We start from the raw sequence: 24746 nt of genomic DNA on the forward strand, positions 1-24746 counted from the left end.
GTGTCATCTCAAACTTCACTTTATCGAGGCTGATTTAGTTGGCTGTAAGTGTCACGTGTTACCCAACTGGCATCTTCCCACACATATGTTTATTCCTTTTACTCAGTGTTCGTGTGTGTTTGACATGCTATCTTGCCCTTCCGAGACTCTACCGAAATCAGTTCATATCTGATACCTTTTTCCTCTGTAAACAACCTGTATGTCAAATTATCAAAGTAGGTCTAAACAAAGTTTGAATTTAGTGTATAAAATGATATTTTTCACTTCTCTCTGACTCACAATTACCATTTATTCCACGTTTGAGACTACAATAGAACTGCCTTGTTCATGAACTATTTTCACTTAAGTTTTATTATTTGTTTTCAGGTTCAGGTCCAGGGACTACAGACCATACTCTGAAAATGGCTCCAGAAAAATTACGGGAAATTACTTTGATGCAGCGCCAGAATACCAGAGAACGTATAGGTGTAGTTCTCTAGAATATGAAAAAGGGCAGGACTATGAGAGGAAGTGTGATCAACCTGAAGCTCCTAAAGAGCATAGAGATGGTAATCTCGTGAGAGAGATGAGGGAAAAGGAGAGGGATGTTAGGCTTCCCGAGGAATCAAGAGAACTGGATACTAAATGTGATGTTGTGGACAGACATGTGAGTGTGTTGTGTAGCAGAAAAAAATAATTTTTGTGTGCTTTTACATGTGGCTGATATAATAAATTATTTTGCAGCAGCCTTCTGGAATTTCAGTTATGGAAAAAAATTCAGTTTGTCCACCCGTCAAACAAACTGATGACTGGCATGACAACAAAGACTGGAAGAAATCTCAAGAAGGGGATAACAAAGACTGGTGTGAGAAAGAACAAGATGTTGCAGCCCGAAGAGCTGGCAGCTGTGAATCTCGATCTTCAAGGGACAGTGTTAGGGAAGAGAAGGATCTTGTCAGGTAACAAATGCGCTATTTCTGCAATGTCTATGATGTCATTTTTATGCACTGTCCAGTCACATTAAAGTGATCACCTGTCAAAAGCTAGAATAACAAATAACACCTTTTGCAGCACTGACTGCAGGAAGAGTGTCAACTCCAGTTGACTCCAGTGCCATGGCCAGCTGTGCTAGGTTTCTCAGTTGAGGATCCATGGTACGAACAGCCCAATCAAGTTGGGCCCACAATTTCTTGATGTGGTTTGAATCCTGGGAATTCGGTGGCGAGGGAAGTGCGGTAAACTCAGCCTGGTGCTCTTCGAATTGCGCACATACACTGCAAGCTGTGTGATATGTTACATTGCTCTACTGGTAGGTGCCATTGTGCTGAGGAAAAACAAATGACGTGTAGGGGTAGGTGGACATAGTCCCCAAAAATTGTTGCATACCTGTGTTGGTCCATTGTGCCCTATAGACTAACAAGATCACCCAAGGAATGCCACAAAAGAAATCCCCAGGGCATAACTGTTGCAGGGTATTTGCTTCAAGGCATATCACACCATACACACCAACGGCCATCTATCCAGTGGGTCATAATACCCGATTCATCTGAGAAGGCCACCTGTTGCCACTCAGTGAACATCCAGTTGCAGTATTGTCGTACAAATTCCAGCCCTTAGTCATCTCTGCAGTTTTTTACCTGTCATCTACAGACCATGGTGCACCACAGTTGCCTCAGTGCTGGCTTTGCATAGTGCCATTTAGCCATGCGCGTGGTATACTTTAACCACAGTGGCAAGTGAACACTTGTAGCCATTTTGGAAGTGCTTTCACCCTTGGCCTGAAAGCCAATGACGACGCCCTTTCGGGAGTAGGGTAAATTGTCACCTTTTCCTATTATGACAATGACTGCACTGTTCCTCCCCCCACTCTCTCTCTTCCCCAAGACACTTCATGCATCCACCACTCCTAGTGCTACCAGCTTCCGTCCATGTGTGTTTATTGCACACTGGCATCGAACGTAGGCAGTGCTCACGTTGTTGTGACTGGACTGTGAATAAAACCTAAATATGTACTGTTCTAGTATCTTGTGGTAATACATTTGAGTTGCTAACCATTCTGAATTCCAGAGCTTCGCATGCTGGTGATAAACAGTCCCGTGATTTTACATGGGTGGATTCAACAGAAGTGCAGTCTGCTGAATTGAAGAGTGAAAAGAAATTGGATAACCACAGGGAGGACCGGAGAGAATCTGTACGTCATGCACCTGGGCCAATTACAAAAGAGAAGTTAGAAGCATCAGAGCTTCGCAATGACCAGAAAAGGGGCACACTGACACAGCTAATGCGATCTCTGTCCAATCAAACCCCAGTACCTGCAGAAGAAATAAAGCAAGAAATGAAGGAGGGGCAGGTATGACGTACACCAGATGGCTTTTAAATGTTAAAAATCTGTGCTGAATTTAGTGCTTATTTTGTACTGTCTGGTGCTAGAGGTGTGCTCTTAACTGGACATATTGTGTTCTCGTCCTTTCATGCTGTGCCTGCAACACATCTGGATAGTAATTGATAAACAATGGAACATTTGCTGTAGTCAGTGTACAAGTATGCTTAAAAGAAAAGGATTGTTTTCAGGAACTGTAAAGCAAACTGCATAGCAAGATTTTGCAGGGTAAGAGATAAACAAAGTGAGAATCAATAATACTATTAATTTTTAGATTTCGACTCAATTTGTGGAAGGGAGAAACCATCCCAGCATTTACTGGCCCCACAAAAGTTTCTGAAAAGTGTTTTTAAACTGCTCATACATGTAAACAAATGTTGGATTTTCCTATAATTATGTAGTCAGCCTTAAGACTATAAACATATACTAGTTTTTTCAAAAATATTTTCATTTGAAGTATTGTCTTATTAATCAAAACAAGAAAAATTTTAATGTTTTGGATACTTTGAAAATTATGCATACAGCTTGGATGAGTTTTATCTTGTTTTGCTTTTGACAGTTGCACACTTGGCTCATTTGGATTTAGATAAGTATATAAATTTTGTTAATTACTGAAGAAATTAGTTGTAGATATAAAGTACCATATCACTTACGTAAGACCATTTAAATGTATATATTTGGACACACAGAAATTTTGTCAGAAAAAGTAAAAATATTAATATCAAGACCAAATAACAGATTTTTTAAAAGTCAGCATCATTGCAATGTGGGGCATTTGAACTTAGTATTGGCACTCATTATGTCATTTGTGTGCCACATTAGGTATTTGTGGCTTAATTCTATATTGTACAGAATTATTTTTATTTGATTTATCAATATTATGTTACAAATATTTCATAAGCTTTCACACTTCTTACAGGCAATAGAATCAGAAAAAAACAATGAGTCCAAATCTGTGGATACAGGAGATCCATGGCAGAAGATTCAGCCAAATAATTTAGAACCTTCCTCAACAGAAGGTGAAACTGTAGTATCAGTGCCAGAAAAGGCTCCAGAGCAGAGCAAAATATGGAATGAGGCATCGCCTACAGCCGAAAATTCTCAAAGTTCTGCTTCAAATATTATGAACGAGAGCCATTCTGAAAATGAAAAACATGATACCGATTCTGTGAAAATTAAAGGTTTGTTGCCACACTGGTGCAGTCTCTTAATTAGAGTTCCTGGTAGAATTTCAGTAGACCAATGATAGTTGTGGTGTTGGCTGAATAGGAGATATATGTTGTATTGGTTTGAATTAATTGTACTTTTTAATTAGCTAGTGTCTTAAGAGTAAGATAAGAGAAGACATCCATGTTTCATGAAAGGTGGGGTTGCAGATGGTGGTTGTTTCTTATCATCGTGTACAGTTTCTTGCCACTCATAGGGTCTGCTTGGAACACAAGCCTTCCATCTTCTTCACTCCTTGTACCACCTCTCAGTTGCTACACTGACCCAGCCTTCTCCTCTCTTCTAGATGCATTTTTCCACTCCTTGTAGCCAGATTTCCATTGACCTCTTGCCCTCGATATTCATCTTGTGCATCTTCTGAGGATCTCATTTCATCCATTCTCTTCACATGCCCACATTTTCAACCTTCTTTGCCTCGATCTTCTCTTGCAGGGTCCTAAAACGTTGATTTCTCATCTTTTTTTATTCTTGTTACCTCTGTCAGATTTCTCAAAAACTTCATTTCACATGCTTCGACCTTCCTTTTACATTTTCCCTCAGACCCTGGTTAACTACTTTATTGCAGGTTTGTTGCAGTCATTGTCTTTGAGCTGTAGTTAACAATGACAGTGAGATGAATATCGTGGTGTTTCCTAGTGTTATAACTCCTGGCTGCTGTCTCCACACCCCTGTTGATGCGTTGCAGGATTCTCTGCTTGGAGATGCAATGGTGGTTGATATGAGGGTGTCAGGCTGTGTAATGCTGGTGTCCAGTGCATAGATGTCTTCTCTTGGTTTACCAGGGATGGCTGCACAACTGGTGTAGCAGCAAAGTGCAGTGCTATCACTGTGCCCAAATGCGTAGGTGGCAGGCAATGGTAGATGTCCTAACAGTGGTAGATGCGCCTGCTTCATTGGCACAGTAGCACTGGGTTGGCTGTAGTTCTTCCTGGTGACTGGCTGGTTTCATCACATGGAAGAGGCATTGGTCCACCCAGCACAAGGATTGCTGCATGGTGCTTGAGTGACTGATCAATGTTGTGGCACTCCATTGCTGGCTCCAAGTTCCAGTGTAGCTTCTTCCCATTACAGTTCCTCCCTTATGTGGAAAAAATCTGCCCTTGGCTTATCCTGAAACATACGGTGGTTTATTTACAGTTATTACCCTTCACGTTACTTCAGTAGCACTTCACTCTTCATAGCTCTTCACACTACACAGCTCTTCACACTGCACAGAGGTCTTTGTTCCTGGTTGACTTTGTCGTTTGTCAAATTCTCTCATTAGTGAGCAGCTTTTGGTTCCACTATGTGGGAGGGATCAGGTGTCAGGGTGGCTTCTTAGCACTATAATCCTATCTGCTCTTATTTGCTCCTTCCTATATCATCATCTACAGGTTTACAATAACAGCTTACTGCCATTAAAGAGTAACAAGGGAAATATATGTACTGTGGGTTAAACTCTTACTTAATCTATAGTTGACGAAACTGACATATGCTAACAAAGTGATTTGAGCACTGTATACTCTGTGGTTTGTGCACTGTCCTTTTGCTTCATTTTCTTACATCTTAACAATTTGGAATAGTTTTCTTTGTAATAGTAGGAGATCTGTGGTGACCTTGGTTTGGTCACAGTTTCAAGACTTCATGACTGGGGAATCAATCTGAACTTCCATAACCTATTGTTCTTTATTGATTCTTTATTGATTCTTTATTGATTCTTTATTAATTCCTCTTGCCCTGTGCAATTTTTGCCAGTGGCCACACTTCAAAGAGCTCTTAGAGATTTCTGACCAGCCCAACCTATGCTGAACAGTAATCCTTTAATTATTCCAGCTACAGGCACTGTATGAGCACCATGTGTGCTGTACAATAATCCAACAGTTGTCCTTAATTCTTCCACAACTGTTGTTGTTGTTGTTGTTGTTGTTGTTGTTGTGGTCTTCAGTCCTGAGACTGGTTTGATGCAGCTCTCCATGCTACTCTATCCTGTGCAAGCTTCTTCATCTCCCAGTACCTACTGCAACCTACATCCTTCTGAATCTGCTTAGTGTATTGATCGCTTGGTCTCCCTCTACGATTTTTACCCTCCACGCTGCCCTCCAATGCTAAATTTGTGATCCCTTGATGCCTCAAAACATGTCCTACCAACCGATCCCTTCTTCTAGTCAAGTTGTGCCACAAACTTCTCTTCTCCCCAATCCTATTCAATACCTCCTCATTACCTTCCACAACTACAAGTACTATATCAGTGTGTTGTACAATGAAAAAGATTCCCTGTAATTCCTTTACTTCCACATATCTTCCAGCATCTGATAGACTTTTCTGGTATGACACTTCCTTTGCTGGGTCGCTAATTGTCTGAAGATCTCCTGCTATCATGAGCATTGCTTCTCGAAGTGCCTGGAATGGTTTAAATAATGGTCTAACAACCATCTCACATCTGTGTGGTATCTGGGCACTTTTGGAATTTTTGAGACACTGCCGGATGATGTGAAGACAGTAAAACCTAACCAAGCAACGCTGTTACGGCTCTTTATTCTCAGCATTGTACAATGGCTTAAACCCACCTTAATGAACCAAGTCATATTTGTTAACTGTTTTCCCTGTGGGGTCACATTTCCTCTGATTCAATTCCCAGTATTCTTGACTTGCCTCTCTTAAATTACTAATGTGTGTGTTACTCGTATCATCCTTACTCATACTAAGACATGTACTCTATACATTTATTATTTACAATAAGAACCTTGTGCCTATTCTAGTCTCTCCTCAAGAAATTATTGAAGTTTTCAGGGAACTTTAAGTTTGACACCTGAATCAGATACAGTCTTGGCACTGGCTGTCATAGTACCCTTTCTGTTGATATAGTCAGTATACAGGATGTGACTCAGTGCACAGGTAGTTTGCAGTGTGTGCATAGTAGTGGAGTTAACAGCTCTGCCCTGGATCCCTTAATGAACACTTAAGTGGTCTCTAAACTTGACATTATGGGAAAGTAGAGTGAGGTCAAACCCAAGGATGTAGGGAGTCCAGTGAGTGAATGTTAAACTTAAAGCTGCTACTTACATATTTTGCATCCCAGATTATCCTTCAGCACTCTGCCATCCATCCATCCACCTATCCATCCATCCATCCACCTATCCATCCATCCATCCATCCATCCACCTATCCATCCTTCCAAGCCCCTTCCCCTTTTGGAAAGGTGCTGCTAAGCAGCCATGGAACTGGCTACTGTCTTCTGGTTGTACATCTTCATCTTCAGTAGTCCTTATTGACACCCACTATGAAAGGGGTGCAGGTGAAGGAGGGGTTAAAATAGTTTCTTTATTAATTCATTGAACTTAACTGCACCATGAACCTGGTCAGAAGTGGCTGCGGACAGGCATCAGGATGAATGCAAACACGTCTTCAAATAATCCAGCCAGCTTTTACACTCATTATGGTATGTTTCCATCTTAATGGAATGTTTTGGCAGTGTTGCAACAGGCCTAGCAATGGCCAAAGTTCTCAGGGACCCAAGCTGAGCACGCAGTGGAATGCTGACTAGGCCCGCTGACACGATGGCAACAACCAAGGCCCACATGGGGTCCAGGTGTAGCATGGTGCGGGGCAAGGCAGCAATGTCTTGGACTTTGCAGCAGGTCCCAGTGGCATGGTGCCAAGAGTCAGCCAAAGAGCAGGGGTGGGTGGCTGGCAAAGTGTTGGCTGCCAGGGCTTGGCACAGAGACAGGGTCCCTTCCCTGTGGCCAAGTGTCACCATAGTAACAGCAAAGACTCTGGTCGACAGATTGGCTGTTGCATACTTCCCATCTGGCCAAATGCTGACTGGCTGCTTAGGTTGTACTTAAATGATGCTTCTGCCCACCGACTGCAGCAGTCAAGGCATTTTAGTGTTCCACTAAATTATCAGGAAGAGAGGCAATGACTGGCTGTTGTAGCCAGCAGCAGGTCAGCTGCAGTTCTTCCCGGTGACTGGCCTGGTTTCGTCAAACGAAGGCTGTGACACGGAAGAGGTATTGGTCCACTCGACATGACGGACCAGCATTTCACTGACTCCACTATGATCTGATTACCACCCTAGTGCTCCATCACTTGCCCCAAGTCCCATTGTAACTTCTTCACTTTATAGTTCAAAGCAGCTATATTTTTCTTTGTCTTCTCTTTCTGTCTGGTGTATATAATGTAACATGGCAGTGGTATGCCAAAATACTTGATGTGAAGTGGTAGAAGGTGGACATGCTTTAGACTCTCAAGGAAGGAAGTACCGTATTCACTCGAATCTAAGCCGCACTCGAATCTAAGCCACACCTGAAAAATGAGACTTGAAATCAAGGAAAAAAAAAAAATTTCCCGAATCTAAGCCGCACCTGAAATTTGAGACTGGAAATTCAAGGGGAGAGAAAAGTTTTAGGCCGCACCTCCAAATGGAAACAAAGTTGGTCCATTGTAATATGAGACACAATTTAGGTCGAATGAATGACGATACAGCTACAGTAGTTTGGTTCGAGTCGTAAGCTTAGCAGTTAAGCTTTACCAAGTAGCCATTGCTATGCGTCAGGCGCTCCGTCCGCGTTTATACAGGTACCCTTCCTTTTTCACGTGCTTCGTCTGGTTTGAATTGATTGCTTATTTTTCTTTGATCTGATAAGTGCCGTTCTCTTTGTTATAGGTGTTTACGTCACTCTAAGCTGAAAATGCATTACTGTACTGTGTCCTGCATTATTTGTTGCATTCTGATAATGAGTGTTTACGGCCTATCGCCGCTCGCAGCATGGCTTGCTTTTGTGTGCGCGCTACCGCCGCGAGAGAGAGAGAGAGAGAGAGAGAGAGAGAGAGAAGAAGAAGAAGAATCGTCACATTAGCGAAACAATAGCAAGAGACTGCTATTTGTTGTTAGTTACACTGCTGCTTTCTTTGATAATGATCAACAAGAACCAAATAATAGACTGCGTATGACAGAAGATGTTCTGAACGAGAATTTAGCGAAAATTTTTCTCCGTTTGAAAATCTTTGCAGACACTTCTTTAGTACATTACATTCTGCACAGAAATTAGTCATCTTAGATTTAAAAATCTAGTCAAGTGCCGTGCTTCATTTCTGACTGTATCACTATTAGGCATAAGAATAATACGAATATAAACATGACATGGTATGTATATTCTTCCGCGTTTGCTGTTGTCTCACACTAGTTTCGTAGTTTATTAAGCAGACAGGATTTAAATGACATAGCAGCAAACACGAAAGAATACATGGCAAAATGTTTATATTCATATTAATCTTATGGTGAAGAGAATACTGCTTGTGATTCACAATTCATAAAAGTTCCTATCAGCAACCATCTCTTCTCACAGGTAGGAAAAAATTCAGAACGTAGAGTTGGCCATATTGACAAACATCCCAGTCTTGCCAGTTGGATTTTCGTAGCCCATTGAAATGCTGTTACATTCGAAGATGAACAATACGGAATTTGTATTTACTTCGTTGGATAATGTATGAAAATGCAGTGGTCGAAACTCGGGGCGGAGAAAAAAGCTCATCTTCCACCTTTTTTTAATTTATTTACTGACGCAGAGGTTTTGGCGCCAGTATCTATCTTTGTGCTTGCAAAGCATGCCTGTGTAGCGCTACATATATTCGACGGCAGAAGTTACTTTGGCGGCACCTACCAACATTTTTCAGAACTTCCGCTTACTTTGCACTTGATTCTAAGTCGCAGGCGGTTTTTTGGATTACAAAACCGGAAAAAAAGTGCAGCTTAGATTCGAGTAAATACGGTAGTTGTTTTCCCTTACTGGAGTGTAAAGTTGGGACAGTTTGCCTCCTCTTAAATGCTTTTAGATTTTAAACTTACAGTTCCATTTTTTGTGCCTGTACATAAAATTAGTTCTTGAATGTTGATACTTATTTCTCTATGATTAGTTTAGAGTCAAAAATTTCCTTTTGCAATCTCACTTCAGATAAAGAAGCTGGAATAAGGTGTTTGTATTGTTTGGCTGTGAAAGTGTCAGAAATTTTGGAGGTCTGAATAATTGGAAGGAAATTTTTCCATTTCTTAGTCCTTAGTATCTTTTTGCAAGAATCTAGACTTCACTTTTATCCCTAAATGAATATATTATTTTGTACCATAAATAAATTTGTGTGGTTGTTGTTGTTGTTGTTGTTGTTGTTGTTGTGTGTGTGTGTGTGTGTGTGTGTGTGTGTGTGTGTGTGTGTGTCAGCAGTCCTAATACTTCTCCAGTTCAGTGTGTGTGTGTGTGTGTGTGTGTGTGTGTGTGTGTGTGTGTGTGTGTCAGCAGTCCTAATACTTCTCCAGTTCAGTGTGTGTGTGTGTGTGTGTGTGTGTGTGTGTGTGTGTGGAACTCATTAGGCTACTTAGTGAGTGAAGTACACTCCTGGAAATGGAAAAAAGAACACATTGACACCGGTGTGTCAGACCCACCATACTTGCTCCGGACACTGCGAGAGGGCTGTACAAGCAATGATCACACGCAGGGCACAGCGGACACACCAGGAACCGCGGTGTTGGCCGTCGAATGGCGCTAGCTGCGCAGCATTTGTGCACCCCCGCCGTCAGTGTCAGCCAGTTTGCCGTGGCATACGGAGCTCCATCGCAGTCTTTAACACTGGTAGCATGCCGCGACAGCGTGGACGTGAACCGTATGTGCAGTTGACGGACTTTGAGCGAGGGCGTATAGTGGGCATGCGGGAGGCCGGGTGGACGTACCGCCGAATTGCTCAACACGTGGGGCGTGAGGTCTCCACAGTACATCGATGTTGTCGCCAGTGGTCGGCGGAAGGTGCACGTGCCCGTCGACCTGGGACCGGACCGCAGCGACGCACGGATGCACGCCAAGACCGTAGGATCCTACGCAGTGCCGTAGGGGACCGCACCGCCACTTCCCATCAAATTAGGGACACTGTTGCTCCTGGGGTATTGGCGAGGACCATTCGCAACCGTCTCCATGAAGCTGGGCTACGGTCCCGCACACCGTTAGGCCGTCTTCCGCTCACGCCCCAACATCGTGCAGCCCGCCTCCAGTGGTGTCGCGACAGGCGTGAATGGAGGGACGAATGGAGACGTGTCGTCTTCAGCGATGAGAGTCGCTTCTGCCTTGGTGCCAATGATGGTCGTATACGTGTTTGGCGCCGTGCAGGTGAGCGCCACAATCAGGACTGCATACGACCGTGGCACACAGGGCCAACACCCGGCCCCATGGTGTGGGGAGCGATCTCCTACACTGGCTGTACACCACTGGTGATCGTCGAGGGGACACTGAATAGTGCACGGTACATCCAAGCCGTCATCGAACCCATCGTTCTACCATTCCTAGACCGGCAAGGGAACTTGCTGTTCCAACAGGACAATGCACGTCCGCATGTATCCCGTGCCACCCAACGTGCTCTAGAAGGTGTAAGTCAACTACCCTGGCCAGCAAGATCTCCGGATCTGTCCCCCATTGAGCATGTTTGGGACTGGATGAAGCGTCGTCACACGCGGTCTGCACGTCCAGCACAAACGCTGGTCCAACTGAGGCGCCAGGTGGAAATGGCATGGCAAACCGTTCCACAGGACTACATCCAGCATCTCTACGATCGTCTCCATGGGAGAATAGCAGCCTGCATTGCTGCGAAAGGTGGATATACACTGTACTAGTGCCGACATTGTGCATGCTCTGTTGCCTGTGTCTATGTGCCTGTGGTTCTGTCAGTGTGATCATGTGATGTATCTGACCCCAGGAATGTGTCAATAAAGTTTCCCCTTCCTGGGACAATGAATTCACGGTGTTCTTATTTCAATTTCCAGGAGTGTAGTTGTAGATGTGTACTTATACCATGAATGAGGAAGATGGGGGGGGGGTTCCTTATTGGAAATTCAGAAGCATTTCTGCAGGTTCTAAAAATGTGATGTGGATTAGCGTGAACCAAGTACCGGTAAGTGTACAGGGTTTGTGAGGAGTAACACTACGCCTTTTTAGACTGACTTCATCATAAGAACTTTACAATTAAAATCTATTACCTTTTTTATATAAATATAAAGAAAAATACAGGGACAGGGAAATAATTGTTAAAATAGTAATAAGAGAATTATCTGATTAAACAAAATGATTTGTCAATGTTCCAAGTTGCCTTAGAAGTGATGCAACCATATACGTCCATGAAACAAGACTTTCGTTCAGCCACAAAACGTTGTATTTAGAAATTCTGTACACTGCAGCACCAAATCAGAGATTCTGTGGAAGGTTAATACCATGATTTCAGTGGGGCTGCAAACTTTTTGTCAAAATTAAAATTTCATCCAATACAGGCTTATTTCAGCTGTTAAGCCATTATGCGTCAGCACTTATGCATACTAAACATTACATATGGTCATTTATAGTTTATTATATTGACTATTGTCATCTGTAAAAGATTATAAATGCAAAGATTAACACAGCAGTTTTTGTCCATATATGCGAACCTGCTTTCTAATTGGGCAAGTTATCCAACATCACAGACAATTCATTGTCTTAATATCCTACTGTGCTGGCTTTTCTGTTTTTGTTGATTGATGATGTGTTGAAATGTATACCCATGCCAGTTCCGTGTAGTTTTGTGAGAGTATTATCAGTGGAAAAAACTTTACTCTCCAGCACTAGCTGAATCTTAACTTCAAAATCTGACAGCAAAAACAATAATTTGTTACAGTTTTCTTTGTGAAGTAAATTGAGAAGTAAGAACACCTTTCTGAATATTGAGCATAAATGTTCACCTGTATGAGAAGGTAAAAATATATATTTCATCATCCAAAGACTTAGAAAACATGCTCGTAAAATCTTTATTTAGATCAAGAAGTGGAAATATTCATGAAGGCATTAATGAATCACAGATCAGCACAAAGATTGATTAAAAGAAAGGTCTTACACTTTTTTCCAAAAATCTGAATATGAGGGGGGGGGGGGTAAACATGTCAGATAAATAGAAAGCAAATAATGAGTAACACCATTGTTGCTGAGTCAGGGTTTAAGGAGACATACAGCCAAGGTTCAAATCGCTCTGAGCACTATGGGACATCTGAGGTAATCAGTCCCCTAGAACTTAGAACTACTTAAACTTAACTAACCTAAGGACATGACACACATCCATGCCCGAGGCAGGATTCAAACCTGTGACCGTAGCGGTTGCGCGGTTCCAGACTGAAGCGCCAAGAACCGCTCGGCCACACCAGCCGGCAAACAGCCAAGGCCATTAGTCTCCTGTTCACCCCGAGGAAAGAAAGAGTGTACCCAGTCTGTTTGAATATAGAGTAAATTCTGCTTGCTAGTTTGAGAAAGTGTTCTAAATGCTTGCGTAGCATGTATCTGAGGTGGAAACATGAGAACCTGCCTGGTATTCACCTAACAGGATGTGGGGAAACCGCCTAAAAACCACATTCAGACTGGCACACGCACTGACCCCTCGTCACTAACACAAGTTAACAAATTTAAGCATTTTTTTCTGCATCTGGTTTGTACATGGGTGGATTTAACTAGTTTTGGGGTGCTGAATACACTGGTAAAATCAGTTTCTTTATGATGTCACATTTCCTAGATACACAGTAGATTAAAAAATGGTAATAGCGAATATTGACACAATTAAGTCAAACAAAAATACACATTCAGAATGTTTGAATCAATACTATTTTATAATTTCTCCCTAGCAAGCAATAAAACCCAGGTTGGAGTCCTCATCCCTAGCACAAATTTTAATTCATTTCGTCTGCTTCGATCAATACTATTTTGTATGTATATATGGGCATGCTGCCAATAAAAGGTCCAAATTAGTTCAGAAGATATTTTCACCTTTAATCGTCTTTGGTTTTTTAAAAATGTGACGACGGAGCTCTTCTTTTGTTGCCGTTTCTTCACTCTTCCCTAACAAGACCCCAGCATTAGTCACCCATCATCGAAGTGTTCCAGTGGCCTTGGTAACAGTGTTCCATGAAAGAATGTCTTCGTGAAAGCGTTCACCATGCTCATCACTTCCAAATTTTCCGGGAAGAAATAAAGGTGAGAATGTAAAAAGTGAATTTCAAGTGACATTCTACACCTCATGTTCTTATAGTTGTCCAATAGACCATTCACAATGGTAACATAGTTTTTGTTATTTTTGTTACCCAAAAAAGCCCTTCACAATGGCTTTAAAAGAAGACTAAGCAACTAATTGGATATGTGATTTTGGCACCAAAGGTTGGATCTTTCAAAAATTTTCTTATTTGTGGTCCAACAAATATGCCCTCTTTCAGCTTTGAGTCACTTAATTTTGGAAACTTTTCTTTTAAGTGATTGAAGGCCTCACCTTCTTCATCCGGACTTTTTACAAAGTTCTTGATAAGGCCCAACTTGATATGAAGGGGAGACACAATAATTTTATCAGGCTTAACCAATGGGGTGGTGTTCCCATTTATCTTTCCAGGAACATATGACTTGCTTATAGGCCATTCCTTGACTGTGTAGTGGTTCTTGGTGTCACGGCTGCCCCAAAGACACAAAAAGCAGCAGTATTTCATGAATCCAGCCTGTAAACCTGTAAGGAGTGCAACAACTTTTAAATTACAGCAAAGCTGCCATTCATGATGCTTACATTTGATTGCCTCTAGCAGTAAAGCCATGGTTTCATAAGTGTCTTTCATGTCTACTGCATAAGCCAAAGGTATCGATGGAAATGCATTGCCATTACCATTTCAAGCTGGTTTTACTGGAGTCAATAAATAGTCGCCACTCCTGTGGATTATGTTGTACACCTAATTGTAAAGTTTGCACTATCTTCCATGGGAAATGCTCACTGAGGATATCTTTCACATCACTGGATTACCATACCAACCATTTACTGTCGATTTGTAGATCTTCTAGCTTTCCTCTGCAAATCAAAAACAAACATCTACATCTACATACATACTCCGCAATCCACCATACGGTGTGTGGCAGAGGGTACCTTGTACCTCAACTACCATCTTCTCTCCCTGTTCCACTCCCAAACAGAACGAGGGAGAAATGAATGCCTATATGCCTCTGTACAAGCCCTAATCTCTCTTATCTTATCTTTGTGGTCTTTCCGCAAAATATAAGTTGGTGGCAGTAAAATTGTACAGCAGTCAGCCTCAAATGCTGGTTCACTAAATTTCCTCAGTAGCGATTCATGAAAAGAACACCTCCTTTCCTCCAGAGACTCCCACCCGAGTTCCTGAAGCATTTCCGTAACACTCGCGTGACGATCAAACCTACCAGTAACAAATCTAGCAGCCCGCCTCTGAATTACGCTTGAGCAGTACTCAAGAATAAGTCGTATTAGTGTTTTATAAGCAGTCTCCTTTACAGATGAACCACATCTTCCCAAAATTCTACCAATGAACCGACGACTATCCGCCTTCCCACAACTGCCATTACATGCTTGTCCCACGTCATATCTCTCTGCAATGTTACGCCAAAATATTTTATCGATGTGGCTGTGTCAAGCGCTTCACTACTGATGGAGTATTCAAACATTATGGGATTCTTTCTCCTATTCATCTGTATTAATTTACATTTATCTATATTTAGAGTTAGCTGCCATTCTTTACACCAATCACAAATCCTGTCCAAGTCATCTCGTATCCTCCTACAGTCACTCAACGACGACACCTTCCTGTACACCACATTATCATCAGCAAACAGCTGCACATTGCTATCCACCCTATCCAAAAGATCATTTATGTAGATAGAAAACAACAGTGGACCTACCACACTTCCCTGGGGCACTCCAGATGATACCCTCACGTCCGATGAACACTCACCATCGAGGACAACGTACTGGGTTCTATTCCTTAAGAAGTCTTCGAGCCACTTACATATTTGTGAACCAATCCCATATGCTCGTACCTTAGTTAGGAGTCTGCAGTGGGGCACAGAGTCAAACACTTTCCAGAAGTCAAGGAATATGATCTGATATCCTTCATCCATGGTTCGCAAGATATCATGTGAAAAAAGGGCGAGTCGCGTTTCGCAGGAGCAGTGCTTTCTTAAGCCGTGCTGATGCATAGACAGCAACTTCTCTGTCTCAAGGATATTCATTATATTCGAACTGGGAATATGTTCGAGAATCCTGCATCAAACCGATGTTAAGGATTTTGCTCTGTAATTTTGAGGGTCTGTCCTTCTACCCTTGTTATATACAGGCGTCACCTGCGCTTTTTTCCACTCGCTCGAAACTTTACATTGGGCAAGAGATTCGCGATAAATGCAAGCTAAGTAAGGAGCCAATGCAGTAGAGTACTCTCTGTAAAACCGAATTGGAATCCCATCAGGACCTGGCGATTTATTTATTTTCAACCCATTCAGCTGCTTCACAACCCCAGGGATGTCTATCACTATGTCCTCCATACAGGAATCTGTACAAGACTCAAAAGGCGGTATGTTTGTACGATCCTCCTGCGTGAAAGATTTATCAAATGTTAAATTTAAAATTTCATCTTTCGTTTTGCTGTCTTCCGTTGCCAGGCCAGACTGATTAGTGAGTGACTGGACGGAAGCCTTCGACCCGCTTACCGATTTTACGTAAGACCAGAATTTCCTTGGGTTTTCAGCAAGATCTTTTGCTAAGGTATGACGGTGGTAGTGGTTGTATGCTTCACGCATCGCTCTTTTTACAGCAGCACTAATCTGTACTAACTTTTGCCTGTCCTCATTCTCCCGATCTTTCTTGTACCGTGAGTGCAACTGTCTTTGCTTACTGAGTATTCTCCGAATTGTGCTGTTAAACCATGGTGGGGTGTTCCGTCCGTAACCCACTTTTTCGGCACATACTTCTCCAGTTCGTGATTTACAATGTGTTTAAAATTTGCCCATAATTCTTCCACGTCCATCGTACCGGAAGTAAGTGAAGTCGATTCATTTACTAAGTGGGATGCTACCAACTGCTTATCTGCTCTTTCTAGTAAGAATACTCCCTTAGCCTTCTTGACCGACTTTTTAACTTTCATAACCATAGTTGTAATGACATCATCATGATCACTAATCCCTGTCTCAGCACTGACACCGGCAATGAGGTCTGATCTGTTCATGGCTATCAGATCTAAAATATTTCCATTAGGCGTTGGCTGTTGATTTAGCTGCTCGATACAGTTTTCGGATAATGTGTTCAAAAGTAATTCACATGACGGCTTGTCTGTACCACCTGTAATGAATCCATAGACATCCTAGTCTATACTAGGTAGGTGGATTTCGCCTCCGACTAATATAGCATGATCCGGGTACTTCTGCGATACAGAATGTAGACCCCCTTTGAATGATTCTAGAACTGTCACGGTGGAACCTGGTGGCCGGTAATAACACCCAACAATTAACTTTATTTCTCGTAGCCCTGTTAAACGTGTCCAGATAACTTCACAATCACACTCTACTTCGACCTCAGTAGACACAATATTTTTGTCAACAATAAACATCAAAACAGAAAAACAGCAAAAAGCGAAATACTGAATATGAAAAATAAAAAAACCTTTAAAAACTCAAAAGTGGTATATGCTAGGACATTTTGAAAGGTATATTCATATTCTACACACCAAAATTCATACTAGTTGATGTATCACATCCCAGATGCAGAATGGCTGTTGACTAGTGTAATCAGTCCTTGGCCATTATACCTCCCTGCCCCAGAAGTGGTCATGTTAATGCATGGCTATCTGAATGGGTATGCCATTGCAGTGTTGTAACACTCATGGAAATGTAAATTTGCCAACATTAATAACTGGAGAGTTAAGACTCTTTGGTGTTTTAAGATAATAAGCTTTCAGTATAAATGCTTGGAAGACCACAGAAAATATTCAGAGTATCCTCAGATGTTTAGATGCGAGGGTGAGTACAGAGGAAGAAATATTGCTCCTATTATTGACAAACATTCATTTTACATGAAGGTAACCATGTTTCTTAGGAATATTGTTTTGTATCTCATTGACTGTAACTCTGTCAAAGAAATTCTGCTCTCTACAACTCATTTTCTTTTTCACCCTTTGTTGTTGTGTTTCCTTCCTTCATTTCACTTGTAAGCCTCTAATATATAATATGATGACTGAGCAGGATAGCGTAGTAGTTAGCACACAGGACTTGCATTTGGGGCGATAACTGTTCAAACCTGCGTCTGGCCATGTAGATGTAGATTTAGATTTTATGTGATTTCCCTAAATCCCTTAAGACAAATGCTGGGATGGTTCCTTCGAAAGGGCATGGCTGCTTTCCTTCTCCATCCTTCCCTAATCCAAGCTTGTGCTTCTTCTCTGATGTTCTCGTTGGCGGTGGGACATTAAACACGATTGTCCTCTTCCTCCTTATATACTGAGTTAGTTGTTGAATATACTTCCCTTGTGTGCAACTAGCAATAAAGTGTTTTACTGGTGTTCTGTATTCTACCTTAACTTGTTTTGCAGTACATCAAGAGAATACTGAATTATTCTGATCATTGCTGAAGTCAGAAATGTAGAAAGCAAATTTTATTGTTACTTCTGTGTTAATAAGAGTTCTGTGTAATTTTTTTGTGTGTGTGACATCATTTCACCTGTAAATACAGCAGTAAAATACTGGAAGCTCCATAATGACAGTGAAAACCACTATTTTCACATTTTTTGTGGGTTCCTAAATAATGCTATGTGACAACACCAATGATTCATCAAAGACTACTATAACCAATTCCTATCTTATCCACGGATAATCCAGTGAAGTGTTCTGAATGTAGCGAACTGCTTGTCAATTTATCATTAGATAATTGCAGTAAAGTTTCTCAGTTTTTCCTCTGTCAAACCATTACAAAACATATTAATTTCTAAAGCATATTTTAAAAGAAACACAGAAGATCAACTTAAGGTTAATGTTGATTGATCCATACACTGACTTATTTTTTATTGCTGTTGCAGAAGCTCCATTGGATGAGAGTGTAACCAAGGCAAAAGAAAATAAATCAATTGAAAGTGATGCATCCAGTAGGGATGTGAAGCGAATGGAGGAAAGCCCATCCTCTTCTGAACTGAAGACTGAGAAGGAACAAAGAAACAGAAGTCACACACGTCAAGAGCAACCTCGAGGTAGACACAGTGGCTACGCAGTGTATCGTGGAGGTGGCTGGGGTCAACAGCGAGACTCGAGAGTGAATCGTTGGGGTGGATCAAATAGGAACGTTCATAATTTACGTGACGAGTGGACAGAATCGGAAGAGATTTCAGGAGATGAAGTTTCTGCCTCCACAGAATCTGGAAAAGAAGACGTAGGACGTGCCATTGGTGCACCACCTAGAAGAGTGGAGAAAGATAATCGGCGTACTCCTCGGTATGAATGTTTTAAATATTGTATTTACGGTACTGTGGTATCAATGATGATCAAATATGTAATGTAGACTGAAGTTTTAAGTCTTGTATAAAAAAGGTGTAGAAGAAATTGTAATAGAGGTAGAAAAGTACAATATTTTCAGCAGTGACTTAACTGCTGAGTTTTTAATGTAGTCAAACAGCTGTAAGTAGTAATAGGTGTAAGAGCTTCTATAGCGTATCCTGGTATATTGTTCGCACTTCTATACGATGCTATTGTTGATATTATGTTTAAAGAAATATTAGCTTCAGTTCTTTATATTTCTTCCAAAGAGCAGAAGATTTCATAGTATTGATTTTCTATGTGTAAAGTTCCTCTCTCCATTCTTGAAGACATTCTTTCTTACCATACTAGAACATAATTGCTTTTCAGTGATGCTTCATCAGTTATTTGTCTTACAAACTGTGTCCACTCTGGGCTTCTGCCTCTGTTGTCTGGTTATGGTCAGACTACTTCAAGTTTTGTGAGACTTTACATGATAAAATATGTGGACTATGAAATCTTAATTTTCGATATAAAATTGTCTTGAGTGCACATTTACAAAATGATGAACAGTTTTGATTGCTGAAGCAATCATCTTCAGACCTAAAATAAAGAAAAATTTTGTTTTATAAAAGGTTCTGCCGGCCGGAGTGGCCAAGCGGTTCTAGGCACCACAGTCTGGAACAGTGTGACCGCTACGGTCGCAGTTTCGAATCCTGCCTCAGACATAGATGTGTGTTATGCCCTTAGGTTAGTTAGGTTTAAGTAGTTCTAAGTTCTAGGGGACTGATGACCCCAGCAGTTAACTCCCATAGTGCTCAGAGCCAACCATTTTATAAAAGGTTCTAACTGCTTAAAATATATACTGTATATCAAGAACAGAAATTGATAAAGAACATACACATAAAATATATAGTAACTCGTCACGTGTAGTACAAATGTTGTACAGAGTTTTTAAAACTACTGTGTGTTCTATGGTGATGCTAATGTTTAAGACAAATTCACATCTGCTAAAGGGCGCAGCAGTTTCAATAGTTACTTCATCCAATTTGTTGTCACCATTGATGTAATCGTCTTCTTTCTGACGACTGGTTCTAGGTAGTTCTCCATGTTTGTCTATCCTAGGCAAAACTTATACTATCTGTAAAATTACCACAACCTTCATCCATTTGAACCTGTTCATTTTACTCAAGCCTTGGCCTACCCAATGCTGTTGTGTCCACTCCCCCCCCCCCTTCTTCCCTCCAATACCAAATTGAGAATTATCTTATGTCTTAGAATTCAACTTACACTCCGATCGCTTCTTTTAGGTAAGTTATGCCATGAACTTCTGTTCTCCCCAGTTTGATTCAGTATCTCATAGTTGGTTATGTGATCTACATATCTAATATTCAGCATTCTTCTGTGATATCACATCTCAAAATATTCTTCTTGTTTCTTGTCTGAACTGCATATTGTCCACATTTTACTTCAGTACAAGGTTACCCTCCAGACAAAAACCTTTAGAAAGGACTTCCTAACACTTAAATTGATATTGGATGTTAACAAATTTCTACAATTCAGAAATGTTTTTCTTGCTATTGCCAGTTTGCATTTTGTATCCTCTCTTCTTTGCCCATCATCAGTTATTTTACTACTCAAATAACAAAACTTACCTACTACTTTTAATTTCCCATTTCTTAATCTAATTCCCTCAGCATTGCCTGTTTGAATTAAATCAAAGTCCATTACTCTCATTTTAATTATGTTGATGTTCCTCTTGTTTCAGTTTTCAAGACACTATCCGTTCTGTTCAACAGTTCTTTCAAACCCTTTTCTGTCTGATAGAATTACAGTGTCATTGGCAAACCTGAAAGTTTTTATTTAAGAGAATCATAAGGGCCTAAAGCACACTGTCATGAATTTTGAGATTGCTCCTGACATCTATGGATCTTATAGTGAATCAGCTTTGTGTATGCTGGCCCACATTATATATATATATATATGAATGTTCACAAAAATGTCTTTCACAGATTCCTCCAATATTCATTGCCATGTGAGTTTAAAGCAGAAAGCCTAATATTGTTGCTCTGCTCTGCTCTGCTCTGCTCGATTGTTATCCAGTGTTGCCAACATAATTTAGTGTCTGCATCATGAACATAGTAGTAGCACTTCGTAACTGGAAGTATACTTGCAGTTCTATCTGAACCCCAAGCCACAGAATTTGTGTAATGAAAATAACAGTGACTATGAAGTGTTGGAATAGGTCATAATTGTGTGTGTGTGTGTGTGTGTGTGTGTGTGTGTGTGTGTGTGTGTTGTGTAGTAGTAGTAGTAGTAGTAGTATTTATTCTTTTATGTTCATATTCGAGTTTACCGTTAATTAAAAACTTTCCAACTGTCAAAACACACTATTCTCACTAGCCTATATAAGTAAATATTGTGAATTAACACTATATTTATTATTAATCTTAAATATTAGTTAATATTTTGTGACTTAAATAGGTACATTATCTTTTCTTAGGAAGTATGGGATGTTGATACTGGGTTAAAAATAGGAGGCCAGACCTGTAAGACTGCTGGTTTGTCTATGAATTAGATTTTCACAGATATTTATTTTTCTCAAAACTTTGTGTTCTTGTTTTGGGCCCTTGTGGTTCTCAGTGCCTCATTTCTTCTCCATGGCCTTTAATACCCTTTCAAATTTCTCCTTGTGCTCAATGTGCAGATTGAATAACATCAGCGATAGACTACAAACCTGTCTGTCTCGCTTCTGAACTATGACTTCCCTTTCGTTTCTGTGCGACTTCTATAACTGCAGTCTTGTTCTTGTTGAAAGTGTAAATAACCTTCACCTGTATGCTACCCCTGTTACCTTCAAAATATCGGAGAATGTGGTCCATTTAACATTTTCAAAAAATTTTATTTATGTGAATGCTATAAATGTAAGTCTGCCTTTCTTCAGCCGGTCTTGTAGGGTAAGTTTTAGTGTCAATTTCATATTGTATGTTTCTGAATTTCTTCAGGATCCAAACTAATGTTCCCTGAGGACAGCTTCTGCAAGTTTTTTCATTCTTCTGCAAATAATTTGTGTCACTATTTTGCAGCCATGATTGATCTAATGGTTAGGTTACATTCACACCTGTCTTCAGAAATGGAATTACAATGAAACCCCGCTTTTACACTTTTCAAGGGGCTTCAGAAAAATAGTGTAAAATGCGGGAAAATGTAAAATGTGGGAAATAATATTTTAAGCTGTAAAAGTTATGTATAGAATACCCCCATGCACTTTATGTATGATGCATGTACATAACAGGCATCAAAAGACTTGTCAGTGACTTTTTTTACTGTCTAATAAAGGTCTATTAGCTAATAAAAACCGCTGATGTAACTGGGATTGATAACTATCTGCAAAGTGGAAACGTTTGACTTAATTTCTATTGTCATAATCAATGTTTTTGGAAAGCCTGCAGCTGTCATTCATAATTTAAATAATGAAATACTGCACTAGTTACGTATTTTTTCATGCTTAGTACGACACGTTTCAAGAATTTTTTTTTCGTTGTCAAGTGCAATTATGTAAATAAGTATTTTGTATGGTGTTTGAATGTGTGTTATTCTGCGTCTTTTTGAGGTTATCAGGCACTGTGCCTCATCAGTTATGTAGAAAACCACAGAGACACGCAAACTATCACTCACATTGTTTGTTTGTGTAACATAAAAAAGAAATACATACGTAAATATTGAACTTGACAACGAGAATAAATTCTCGAAACACATTTTGCTCAGCATGAATACAATACATAACTGGCACTGTGTTTACACTAAAAACATTTGAACAACACAAAGTGAATGACTGTGTCAACTAGCGCTCCACGTTGCCATATGTCGAAACACGCCAAATATGGTTCGACAAAGGTGTCACGATGATCACAAGACTAATGAAACTGCATTTGTGCAGTAGAGACAGTTTGGAAATGGTTGTGATTGGCCATGATATCTTCTTTCGAACAAACCTAGTTATATACTCCCATCAGCCATCACGCCACGTAGAGCTGGGCAGCAGCGGGAGTTACGTCATGAATTGTTAAAACTTTTACTTGTTTACCCGTTCAAATCCACTGAATAGAGTGCCCTTGTGTCAAGAAACTTAACCACATAATGTTTGTAAACACTACTGGATGGCCAACATTTTGCCAGAATCATATTTTCTCCACAAACATTTCTTCGTAATGCGTAAATCGCGGGAAAATTATAAATAGTTTGATGCAAAATCAGGTGCAAATTAATATTGTGGGTATAGGGAACTTGACTGGACCAATAAAAATGTCATAAATGGCGGGAAAACGTTAATTCTGGGAATGAAGCGGGGTTATACTGTATTTCATTCTTCTTAAAATCCAAAAGTAGTTCTGCTGTCTTGTCTATCTTGCACACTAGGTGAAATATTTTGGCCATGGCTGGCTCCCCAGGGTTCTCACTGGAATGTCATCTATGCCAGGGGCCTTATTTCCACTCGTGTCTTTCAGTATTTGGTCAGATTCTTCTCACAGCATCATCTTATTTTTCTAATGTAAAAACAAAATTAAACAAAATACACTAGAAAAAGAATGTTTGCAGTATAACTGAGTGTAGTAAAAGAATTCCACAAGTGAAACTACTAAAATGTTGGGAGAATATATGAGAAGACAAAAGGTATTTTCTAATGAGCAGGCTGCCACTTGATAATTAAGAGGTGCACATCAGTAAATTACAAAATAATTTAACAAAGAAAATGCAAGTTTTAAGAGGCCAAAGAGGCCGATGTTTTCAGTGCACCAAGTGTGGGTTGCTTTTTTTCAGGCACCCTCTGACTTCTTGTTATCAGTTGCTGATGTATTGTGGACTAGTGTAGATGGTACACAAGGAAGCAGTCTTGCTGTCTCCTTGACTTTACTGATGGGTATCTTTCCATTATCAAATGGCAACCTGCTCATTAGAATATGCATTCGATATTTGCATATATGTAATACTTTTAATACTGCCAAAATATTTTTTCCTTGCAAATTTTGTTCTTATGCAACATATTTAATCATGTTACTGTGCACACCGTTGTGTCCAGCAGCAGATGTAAATTTGTCTGTATCTTAAATTCTTGCATCATAGAACACACGGTTGTTTTAATTACTCAGTGTGTGTTCGTACTACATGTAATTAGTTACTGTAAACATTTTTAGTGGTATGTTCTGTCACTTTCTTTTCTTTTTATGCAGTACATATTGTAAGCAGACACAGCTTTTTATGAACAGTACTCTCTTTTGTTAACTTTAAATTCGAAGATGATTGATGGAGCAGTTGTAACTGCTCATTATTGTATAAATGTGCAATCAAGAACATTTTTATATTTTTAAATATGAAGATAGCTATTGGACCTGACCATCTTGAGACCAAAGTTGATGAATCTTTCACATATCCATAGTATAGCTAGTTCCATTACTTTCACTTCATTCAGCTTTACAATTTATTTATTTATTTGCTGGTATGGATTGCGGACTGCTGAAAGCCTTTCTAGTTGATTCCACTGGAATTAACTGTATATCAGGTGTCTGGACTGCAATGAGTGGAGTTAGTGTGTAATGCCGTGGTGGTGGTGGTGGTGGTGGTGGTGGTGGTGGTGACAATGAAAGGGTAAAGCCTTACACAGGCACAAAGCTAGTTTGTCTCGAATAGCCCCTGGGCTATTCGTCATCGTCAAATGTGACAAGCTGTTTCTCTACGTGAGACAATGTAGAGAGGTTTGCAATTTTACATGCAACATTGGCATATAAGTCTGATGATTCGTATCTTGAAGCCACTGTCTCACCTTTCCTTGTTGGCCAAATAGTGGCCAGGAAACTGTT

General features: G+C 40.4%; 1 protein-coding gene across 1 annotated transcript in view; it reads left to right on the forward strand.

The window, feature by feature from the left end:
* LOC126248274 (protein PRRC2C-like) overlaps positions 1-24746 on the forward strand; it is a 240396-nt gene that overhangs the window by 144084 nt on the left and 71566 nt on the right. The window contains exons 16-20 of the mRNA XM_049949121.1: positions 367-646; positions 724-938; positions 2047-2329; positions 3279-3540; positions 18459-18867. Of these exons, the coding sequence (XP_049805078.1) occupies positions 367-646; positions 724-938; positions 2047-2329; positions 3279-3540; positions 18459-18867 (1449 nt within the window). The remainder of the gene's footprint in view (positions 1-366; positions 647-723; positions 939-2046; positions 2330-3278; positions 3541-18458; positions 18868-24746) is intronic.

The sequence above is a fragment of the Schistocerca nitens genome, chromosome 3 (genome assembly GCF_023898315.1).
Source record: "Schistocerca nitens isolate TAMUIC-IGC-003100 chromosome 3, iqSchNite1.1, whole genome shotgun sequence".
In the NCBI taxonomy this organism is placed as follows: Eukaryota; Metazoa; Arthropoda; class Insecta; order Orthoptera; family Acrididae; genus Schistocerca; species Schistocerca nitens.